At 56.2% G+C, this 10,934-nt stretch overlaps 1 protein-coding gene across 1 annotated transcript; it reads right to left on the bottom strand.

The window, feature by feature from the left end:
- Nucleotides 1–4,605: 4,605 nt before the first annotated feature.
- Nucleotides 4,606–6,355, bottom strand: Ascl2 (achaete-scute family bHLH transcription factor 2). The gene is made up of 2 exons (XM_008839202.3): nucleotides 5,741–6,355; nucleotides 4,606–5,130 (listed from the first exon to the last, which is right to left on the bottom strand). The coding sequence occupies exon 1, from the start codon at nucleotides 6,341–6,343 to the stop codon at nucleotides 5,759–5,761; it is 585 nt and encodes a 194-aa protein (XP_008837424.1). The 5' UTR covers nucleotides 6,344–6,355; the 3' UTR covers nucleotides 4,606–5,130; nucleotides 5,741–5,758.
- Between the last annotated feature and the right edge of the window lie 4,579 nt (nucleotides 6,356–10,934).

Here is a 10,934-nt window from a genome sequence, read left to right as displayed (position 1 = left end):
CCAGCTAAGTTCTTGCTTTCGCGTTTCTAACACGCACAAGACAGAAGCTAAAGAGCAGAGGTCACACTATTACAATCAGCCTTCCATGTCTGGGAGTGACTGTTTAGGAAACTACCATCTGGGACAGCAAAGACGGATGCTCCAGGCCCCTCTGTAGAACAGGATGGTGTTTGCACAGAACTCACACACACCTCTCTGTGTGTTAATCCGTCTTCCATAACTGACATCACCCAGTACAACTGAATGTCACGTGAACGTTGTTAAGCTGTGTTGCTTAAGGAAGACTGATAGGAGGGAAAGTCTCTACAAGTTTAGTACTGTAAAATTGTTTTTCAGAATATTTTCAAGGGTCTGGGGAGATGACTCTGTAAGTATTTGATCTACAAACATGAGACCCCCAGAACCTATATGAAAAGCCAGGCAAGGGTCTGGTGGCACACGCCTTTAATCCCAGCACTCAGGAGGCAGAGGCAAGTAGATTTCTGTGAGATCAAGGCCAGCCTGGTCTACATAGTGCATTCTAGGCCAGCTGGGGCAACAGAGAGACCTGGTCTCCAAAATAAACAAACAAAAAGCTAAAAACAAAAACAAAACCACAAAAAGCCAGACAAGATGTCCTGCATCTGTAATCCCAGCACCGGGGAGGCTGATGTTCCTGTCACAATCGGCTTATTTTGGCCAATTTCAGAGTTTTAGACTCCGTTTCAGAGTTCGGTCCATTGGCTATGTTGTTCTGGAATCTGTGACGAGGGAGCACACGTGGTGGGGGCACATGGTGGAAGAAGGCTGCTTACCTTCTGGGTTCATAAAACAAAGTGAGCAAAAGGGGCCCAGGCACCAGCACCCCTTCGAGGGCATGCAGTGTCCTTCAGGGGCCCCACCTCCTAAAGGTGGCTCCCTCCCGATGACACCACCAGCCGAGGACCAGGCCTTCACATGTGAACATTTGGGGGCAGGGGGGGAGGCTCAAGATATTGCATTTCTTTTTGTCCTGGACCCCATGGTTAGGGTTAGGATTTTGCCTAGACACCACATGTCATGCCAGTGTGAGGATTTCTCCTGTGTCCCTGGAGAGCTGGGTTCTCCCAAGGAGTGAAGTGAGCAGGCCACGGCTACCTCAACCTCCTTGGGAGGACGCCCTCTGGAAAGTGAGATGCCTTCAGAGGGGCTACCCTGGAAGAGAAGGGACTGTTTGCAACATAGTCTTGGCCAAGGGCCTGGTCTGCACAACGTAGGTGGACCCTGTTACTGGTGCCCTATTACTGAACAGGTGGTAATCCTGTGAGGTCAACATTATGCAGACAGCTTGAAGAAACAGGAACCTGGACGCAGCCCCAGACCCTACTGCAGCCCAGGGCACGGTGCATGTCCCCTCGATGCCACTGTACAATTCACACCTTGGCTGTCAGGAAGATGTGTCCATTGGAGGGCGTGCTCCAAGATGGGGTGTCTGTGTTCCACATGGCAGGTCCCCATTCCTAACACAGTGGCACTGCCTGTGAAGACTCCTCAGTGTGCATAAGGCCTGGGTCCATGAGACTCTTCACCTGAGTGACCTTCCTTAAGGACCCTTATTATCAGCAACTTCCCCGTGTAGAAAGATTGGGACTTGGGAACAAGAGTGAATAGCACAGAACAGAGAAGTGGAGTGGGGCTGTCGGAGGGGAGGGGCTCGATGAACAAACTAGAGCATTTATTGATCACAAGCAAAAGAGGGTCCCGGCCTACAGCTCACACACCCCATCAGGCAGGCTGGGTGTGCCTCGCGGTGTCGAGAGCTCCGAGAAGCTGTCCCTGCCTCCACTCCTCAGGCAGATCCAGATCACCTTCTGCCTGGAATAGGCGTCTCTTACCTCCCGGCAGAGCCCTGCCTCTCCCCCTTCCCCCGCCCCAGCGGAGCCTAAGGCAGGCCAGGGGCCCTGTCCAGGAGGGTCCTTGTCTAGGCTAGTTCATCCAGAATGCTAAATTGCTGAGGGTGTTCTCCCCAGGACGGTCTCGGGGTCACTGGTTCCAACTATTCAAGGGGAAGAAGGAGAGTATGGGGTAAGAATCCCAGTGGTTACCACCGTCAAGTTCTGTGGCTTCAGGCACCTAATCATTGGGGAGTGGTTCTTGGTAAGTGACAGCTCGGGGGGCTTTCTGACCAGAAGAGCAGTAACCAAGGGCCCAGGTGACTCATGTTGTCCGACTCTCCCCGGTGGCCCCGTTTGGATAACTAGATATATGGCGATCATACCTCATGTCTTCAGGTGGTATCTTTGGGCAGGATGCAGGAGAGGAACAGGGTACTGCCGAAGAGCCAAATCATAGCCCCTCTCCTGTCCCTCTGCCCACCACCTGCAGGAAACAGTCAGGCACTCCATACATAACGTATCCTGGACAAGCTGCTTCCAATAGGCTTAAAAGACCTATACCACGGGCTGGAGAGGTGGCTCAGTGGTTAAGAGCGCTGACTGCTCTTGCAGAAGACCCAGGTTCGATTCCTAGCACCCACATGGCAGCTACAAACCATCTTTAACTCCAGTTCCAGGGAAATCCAAAGCCCTCCTCTGACCTCCACAGCATTCCACGACATGGATGCACTCACATTCATGCAGGCAATACACTCACACACATAAAATAGAAATAATAAAATATTTTAAAAGACCTATTCCACAAGTTTGGTGTGTGGACTTGGGGTGAACCCTGGTTCCATGAATCAGAGGCTGGCACTGCTGGCTGGCGGGTTGCAGATTCATCACCATGGGTGAAGAGCACTGGGGCTTCCGTAGACAAAGAAATTATATGAAGTCTGGAGGTGCTTCAAAACCACGTGGGGGGGCCAAGGTGAGGCAGGGAGCAGGGTGGGGTGGCATGCTGTGAGTTTAACCAAAGTGTCTCCATGGGCTGCCCATGATCTGGCAGTGTCTCTTGCTAATAGAATTGTCTATGGCAGAAGGCAGGATCTCTCTGCGGTTGAACTCACTTGTCTGGCATACCAACAGTCTCTCAGTTCCTGGGGCAGAAAAGTGCCTTTGTGTGTACATGTGCGTGTGTGCCCATTCATGCATGGAGGTCAGAGGGCAGCCGGGGTGTTGGCCCTCACCTCCTCACCCTCCACCTTACTTGACACAGGAACTCTGTTGTTTTGTCTTATATGACTGGCCAGCTGCCCGCACACGCTCAGTCTCCTGCCTCCATTTCCCATAGGAGTGCTGGGCATACAGACACATTGTGGGTCGATCTTTTATGTGGGCTCTGAAGATTCAAACTCAGGTCTTCACCCTGTGCAGTAAGAACTTTACCCACTGAGCCATATGCCCAGACATACCCCCCACCCCCCACTGGCCTGGAACTCAAAATGATCCTTCTGCCTCAACCTCTTATAAACCAAGAAAGGTGCTTAATGAAGTCTTCCGAGCTCTGAGATGCTGGACACATCCCATAATACAACAGGAGCATACCATGACATCACTGTGGAGACTTGCAGGCCTGTGTGCCATGTGTCCCTGACCCTAATGCCACCCTGTGATGCAGGTGATAAATCAGGAGATCCTCAACTTCAACAGACAGTGGCTGGCAACAGACTCCCAGGACAGCCCTCACTGAGTAGCCATGACAACAGGCCCCTCATTGTCTTCCAAAGGCAGGTCCTGCAGCCCAACCCTACTGGCCCCAGCTGAGCCTCATCAACTGACAACCCTTGACTCAAGTTAGATTCAACTTTGACCCTGGCTCTGAGGATCAGGATGGTCCAGGAAGGCAGGACCCTATCAACACAGCTTCTCAGACAAGTGAGCCTCATATACAGCCTTCTACACCAACACCACAGGCACATAGAAGACACCTGCTCTGTGACACAGCCTTTCCGCCTTCCAGGACTCCAACGGTTGTGTGTCCTAACCGCTCCCTCCTGAAGGAGGAGGTGTCTGCAGCACCCTAAAGCTGCCCGGGGATTCCCTAAGCCCCTCCCACACCCTTGCAATAAAAGGGAGCTTTGGACATACTGGGACTTTCAAAGCTGCCGAGGCCCAGGGTCAAAGGTGAGCTGTGTAATATCTAATATCCTAGCAATCACCACAGGGCTCCCTGGGCTGGGGGGGGGGTAGGGTGGAGGGTGCGGTGGGTGGAAATTCCTTGGGAAGCTTCCAGCCTTCCTTGTTCAATGAGGATCTTGTAATTGGAGTAGAGACCTGAGGGCCTCACCATGGCCACCGCCCCCAGCAGCCAGTACAGGGGCCCAGCGTGAGCCTGCTGCAAGCTTATGGACAGACAGGCCCAGCATCAGCACCATTTACAAGCTAGGCAAGCTGCCCAGGGCACCCAGGCAGTAAGAGCAAGCTGAGATCTGGACCTAAGGCTCATGGTGTTCACACCTCAAACCACCTCCAGCCCAGCACCCCCAACTTCTCTGTAGATCAGCCCTGACCCACTGGCTCAAGGCCCTGAATTGCTTTGGTGCAGTCTCTCTGGAGAGATGACTGGACTGGGCTCTCACACCTGAGCACCCAACCTAGAGGTGGGAATGTGGGTCTCAAGAGAAGTGAATGGTGGAGAGTCAGGGCCAGGTCTATCCACTCAGGCCTAGCCTCACCTGGGGATTGTGTAGACTGAAGGCACTGAAACCCTGGAAAACAACCTTTATGTAGCACACTTTGCCAAAGCAGATTCCCACACAGGCTGTATCAGACATCAGCACCAGGCTGGGATTCAGAAGGGAAGGGTACAGTCTGGTACCTTGCCACACCTCAAGGCCTGCCTGGTCCACGCTTTGGCAAGGTTGGAAAGTTCCAGATAGTGGGGGTGGAGGGGGCAGAGACAATCTTTATTGTGCTCCAAGCCAAAGGATCCTTTGTACAAAAATAAGTCTTCATATTTAAGAGTCTGTCCAGCAGTTCAAGTCAATGGATAAAAAATAGATTCTGTGTCACTATAAAATCCAGAGGAATCTCCGCGCGCTAGTGTCCCACTGATGGGTGTCGAGGTGGATGTTACCATTCCATGTCGGGCCTGGCAGGCAGAGATCAGCACTTGGCACTTGGTCAGGCTGCAGTCAGTCCGGGTCCCCTAGGCCCAGGCTCCAAGAAGGCGGGTCCGTTAGGAGGCACGCAGGAGATGGACTCGCTTGTGTCTGGATGTCCAGGGCAGCGGCTGCAGAGGAGACAGAACTCGTGGTGAGCAGACCCTGCCCCCACCTCCCAGGGCGCAGTAGGCAGTTTCGTGCGCTTGGTTGCTTTTGGAGTCTAAGTCTGTGGGTGCTGCGATTCGGTCTGAGGCCCCGACGGGGGCGGGGCGCGCGCTCTGAACCGGCCCGCGGTGACTCAGGACTCCTCACCCGCCGACTCATTCCGGCACCCCGGCCCAGGACGCGATTTGCAATGCAAACTCACTCCGCCTCCAGGACCCTACTCGGCCGGGATCCGCCGGCACAGGGACCTCACGGGCCCGGCCCTACGGCCGCTCCCCTCCCCTAGGTTCCCCCTCCCCCTCCGGCAGCGGAGCCGCGAGAGGAAGTTTTGCAATCCCGGACAAACAAACGCCGGTCTTGCTCGGGCTTGAAAAAAGTTTAAGGGAAATGAAGAGTGAGCGAAATCGATGTGATCGCCTCCGCTGCGCTGGGTGCGCGTGGCGCAAAGCTGCCCCGTACGCCCCTCTCCGGGACCCTCCTTTCTTCCCCCCGGCCCTGCGGGGCTCAAAGTTGGCCCGCGCGCCCCTCTCCGAGACCCTCCTCTCGTCCCCCAGGCCCTACCCAGTCGGTTACCTTGTGGGACGACAGCTCTCAGTAGCCCCCTAACCAGCTGGAAAAGTCCAGCAGCTCGCGCTCCGCCGGGCTCAGCTCGGCCTCGCAGCCGCTGTCGTCCGAGGAGTAGGCGGAGCGCGGGGAGCCGGGCTCCGAGCTGCCCCCGCGGCCCGGGGACGAGGACGCGCAGGAGGGCGAGGCGGCGGCGGCGGGGGAGGCGGCTGGCGGCCCGCGCGCAGCGGAAGGCCGGGTGTCCGGGGTCAGCAGCCCCCCGGCCAGGGCGGCGCGCACCGCGTCGTGCTCGGCCAGCAGCCGCTGCAGCGCACGAATGTACTCCACCGCGGAGCGCAGCGTCTCCACCTTGCTCAGCTTCTTGCTGGCGCCGCCGTGCGGCACGTGCTGCCGCAGTGCCTGGAAGCCCAAGTTCACCAACTTCACACGGTTGCGCTCGCGCTCGTTGCGCCGCGCCACCGCCGCCGAGCCGCCCCCAGACTCGGTCGCGCCCGATCGGCGCCGCCGGCTGCAGCGCAGCAGTTCCGGGGACGCGGGTCTCCTCCGAGCGGTGCAGGCTCCGGGGACGCGGGGCGAAGGGGCCAAGAACCGGGGCAGCGCGCCGCTGTCCATCGCGCCCGCATCCACACCCCCGGGCTCCGACTGCTGGGTCTCAAGGCGCTACGGGAAAAGCGCGCGCAGAGAAACCGGGACGCCGAGGATTGGGCGGCCGCGCTTCTAAGGAGCGAATGGCACTGCGCCGCAGAGCAAATCCCCGGGGCGCGCGCCCCTGGTCGTCCGGAGCCCCCAGGACCCCGTGTCACCAAAGGGCCAGGGCTGGCGGGCTGCGAGCGCCGGGAAGCGTGGGGCGCTCGTGTCCAGCGCGTGCGGTCAGACTCTCTCCGGGTCTCCCCCTGCGCGGCGCAGGCGGCTGGTTTTTAAACGTATAGATAACCCTCCTCCACGCCGCCGCCTCCTTTCTCACGCCCTCCTCCCTTCGCCTCGCCCTCCCGCCACGCTTCGCCCTCCCCCCTGGCGCACGAATTCTGCAGAGCTCCCCCCCCGCCGCGCCGCCAGGGCGCAGGTCTCAGGTCACTGACGCGCCCCGGTGCTCCAGGCAGGTGCCTGGTGCGTCTTGCACGTCGCCGGGAGAAGTCCCGGAGCGCAGATCCCCTCTGTCATTCGGACGTCCCACAGCTCCAGGGACTGTCAGAGGGTCCCGGTGTACGCGGGACTCCCCACCCACTCTGGTGCGCAGCTTGCCAGTCCCAAGAGCCGTCAGCCCACCGCACGCCCAGGGCGAGCAGCCAGGGAGGGGAAGGCGCGCCAGACCCCCCGGGGCAGCACGCGCCGGGCACTCGCACCCGCACCCGCGTCCCTCCTGCCTGGGGCCAAGGAGGTGGGAGCCTGGGTCCGGGCCAATTGGGGACCATGTGTTTGGCCAATGGCGGCGGGCGGGGCCCTAAGCCCGGCCCCAATGAGGAAGCGTACGACTGGCGCGTGGCTCCCGGGGAGCCTGGAGCATCGTGAACAAAGCTCCACGCCAGCCGCACCCCACTCTCTCCTCCTCCACCCACCCGGGTTTCCAAGCTCCGCGGTGCATACCTGAGCCCCTTGGGGCAGGGCGGGGCTCGAGGAGTGGTCCAGCCCTGTGTTGGGTGGAGGTTTCAGTTTCCCAGGTACTTTGGGGCACCTGGTCCCACTGCGTCCCTGTAGTACACGCCTTCTGCGGGTGATTTCAGTGCGCTTCAGGTTGGGGCCCTGAGCTGAGTGGATGGAGTTATACAGTCAAGTGCACCCCGACCCCTTTCCCCACCGGCCCCCTACATTTCACCGCGTGCCCCCCCTAGTCCTAGGTCCCTCTTCCTGATGGTTCCGGATAGCCCAATTTCCTTTCAGTGATGGGGGCTGTTTTTCCTCAGTGGCAGGACTCCAGCCACAGGCTTGGGCCTCTCTGTTCCATTATTCCCCTGAGGCCGGTAGAGGGAGGCTTGGAGGGGAAGGGACTACAGAAATTCTTAAAAGAGATGATCTTGTTTCAGTCCTGCCTCATTGTCCTAGAAACTGCGTCCTCAGGGCCATAGCCAGTTTTTCCCAAAGGTGCTTCTGAGGCAGGACCTCCTCGGGACCTCTTCGATTGAAGTGGTAGATACCACCTGTCGGGCTGCCTGGAGTTGCCATCCTGTATGCAGAGCGGAGGGCTACCTGGCCCTGGAACTTTCCACTGCCGTGCCCATTGCTAGAGAGTATTGCCAAAGTGGTGGCGGCTCGCTGGCTTGCATTACCCTGAGGATAACCTTGGACTTCGGATCCTCCTGGTTCCACCTCCAGAGTGCTGATCGCAAGCAAGGGCCGCACGACCTATGTCATGCAGTACTGGGGACTGAGCCCAGGGCTCCATACATGCTAGGCAAGCACTCTACCAGCTGAGCCACATCCCTGGCCCCTTTCCCTGATTCTTGCTTGGCAAACCCAAACTGGAGAGAGATGCCCATCCTCCGGCCGGTACACACACAGGTGAAGGCTGCACAAGCAATCAATCCCACATCAGTCCACAATCAAGAGACTTCCCCACAGCCGTGCCCACAGGCCAGTCCTACGGAGGAAGTTCCCCCGCTGAGGTTCCCTCTTTCCAGGTTTGTTAGACAGCCAAAACTGTGTCAAACTGTACTGGAACTACAACTCAATAGCAGGTGGAAAGTTTTGATCCCATATGTGCCCTGCCTGCACCTTGGCACCCTGCCCTGGCCAGGGGTCACTTGGGTTGTGTGCCTCATGAAGCTTCATCCTCAAACTCTTGATCAGGAGCAAAATAGCTTCTTTATGCAAAGGACCTGATAGCAAAAAACACCGTGCCTCCCAGGCTGTGTGGCCTGTCACCGCCCTCTGCTGCTGGGGAATAAACGCTGCCAGCCAGAGAACAGCCTCAGGTTTTGTCCCTCAGGAGCCGTCCACCTTCCATGTTGCCGTTTTTTGTTTTTGAGGCAGGGCCTCTCATTGACCTGGAGCTTGCTGAGCTGGCTGGGCTAGCTGGCCAGAGAGCCTGGGGGGATCCTCCTGGCTCCACCTCCCCAGTGCTGGGATTGCAAGCAGTCACCATGTCTAGCTTTTTATGTGGATTCTGGGAATCAAACTCAAGACCTCATGCTTACACAAGCATTTTACCAACTGAGCCGTCTCCCTAGCCTGAATTTTGACTCTTTTTTTAAAATTTTATGTGTATGAGTGTGTTGCCTGCATGTATGTGAGTGCACCCGTGTTGTGCAATGCCGTGGAGGTCAGGAGGGCTTCGCTAGCCTGAATTTTGACTCTTTTTTTAAAATTTTATGTGTATGAGTGTGTTGCCTGCATGTATGTGAGTGCACCCGTGTTGTGCAATGCCGTGGAGGTCAGAAGAGGGCTTCGGATTCCCCTGGAACTGGAGTTAAGGACGGCTCATAGCCACCATGTGGGTGCTGGGAATCGAACCCGGGTCCTCTGCAAGAGCAGTCAGTGCTCACAACCGCTGAACCGTCTCTCCAGCCCCTGAATTTTGACTCTTTAACGGTCTAGGTTTGGGGCATACAGGTGACAGTCCTGATTGAGCCATATTCTCTGCCCGTGTAACATGTGGCCTGAGACTCGGCCCCACAAGGCTTTTCAAATTCAACAGAAGGCTGACCTTGGCCTTCTTTCCCTTAAGCCCACCCCTACCCCCTAGGTCCCCTCCTCAGAGAAGGCTCCACATCCATGGCAGGTCAGCCACATGTGTCCTTCCCTTTGTCCTCTGTCACCCAACCCTTGCCACAGCTGGGTTGCCGTCTCACCCAAGGAGGCTGTCCCACCTCTCCTCTGGTCTGCAGGGTATGGGGTTCACCCCCTCCCATCAGGGTTTCACCTTTAAGCACGGTGAACCTGGTCAAGACCAATCAGATCACACCCTGGCTCTTGGGAGTCAGTCGCACCTCACCACACCCTGTACTGAGGACCCACTGCCTTGTGTAGCCTGTGCCAAGCCATGCCATCTCATTGGGAATGGTTTGAATGTAACCATCCCTCAATAACCAGAGGTCAACTCTGGATGTCTTCTTCAATTCCCTCTATACCTCATTTTTTGAGGCAGGGTCCCTTGAACCTGAAGCTCTTTAATCTGGCTACACTGGCAAATTAAATTAATTAGCCCCTGGGATCTTCCTCCCGGCACTGGGTCTACAGGTGCACGCTGGGTTTTACCTGCGTGCTGGGGACTGAACTCGGGTCCTTACATGGCAAGCACTTTACTGGCCGAGTCATCTCCCCAGACCAAAAACTGATTGTTTAAAAGACCAATAAAACTAGCTTTAAAAAAATCATTTTTCCTCCTGCTTGGGGATAGTACCATGGGCCTCTTGCATGCTAAGTGCTTTATTAGTGTGTGATCCCTGGCTTGCTGTGATGGTTTGAATGAAAATGTCCCCCATAGGCTCCAAGTGTTTGGACATTTTGTCCCCAGATGATGGTGCTGTTTTGGAAGGTTTCAGAGGTGGGGCTATCCTGGAGGAAGTAGTCACTGGGGGTGGGCTTAGAGAGTTCTTAAGCCTTGCCGGATCTCCAGTCCCCTCTCGCTTCCTGTGCCTGCGTGATGATGTGAGAGCTTAGCTTCTGCTGCTCCTGCTCCAGCCACCTCCAGTCACCATGCCTCCCCACCTCAGTGGGCTGTAATTCCCCTGGAACCGTAAGCTCAAATAAACTTTTCCTTCTATAAATTGCTTGGGTCGGTGTTTCTGTCACAGCAACAGAAAAGTGAGTAATACACCTGCAAAACAGACAAGTCTCATCTATGGAAAGACCTTTTTTCTTTGTTTTTGATTTTGCTTTTAGAGACAAGGTCCAAGTGTGTACCCAGGCTAGCCTTAAGCTTTTAAAAAATATTTTATTATTTTTATTTTATGTGTATGAGTGTTTTGTCTGCATGTGTGTAAGTGCACCCATGTCATGCAATGCCTGTGGAGGTCAGAAGAGGGCATCAGACTCCCCTGGAACTTGAATTGCAGATGGTTGTTAGTTGCATGTGGGTGCTGGAAACCGAACCCAGGCCCTCTGCAGTCGCTGAGCCATTTCACCTGTCCACCTTTATGTAATCCGGGCCAGTCTTGAAATCATGGTCTTCTTGCCTGTGCATTCCAAGTGCTGGGGTCCTCCGCATGCACAGTCAAGTCCAGCACATACATAGTTTGTATTTTGTTTAGTTGGCTTGGTTTGATTT

This window comes from Nannospalax galili, unplaced genomic scaffold (genome assembly GCF_000622305.1).
Source record: "Nannospalax galili isolate Female #2095 unplaced genomic scaffold, S.galili_v1.0 scaffold1639, whole genome shotgun sequence".
In the NCBI taxonomy this organism is placed as follows: Eukaryota; Metazoa; Chordata; class Mammalia; order Rodentia; family Spalacidae; genus Nannospalax; species Nannospalax galili.
This window is presented reverse-complemented; position numbering and strand designations above follow the sequence as displayed.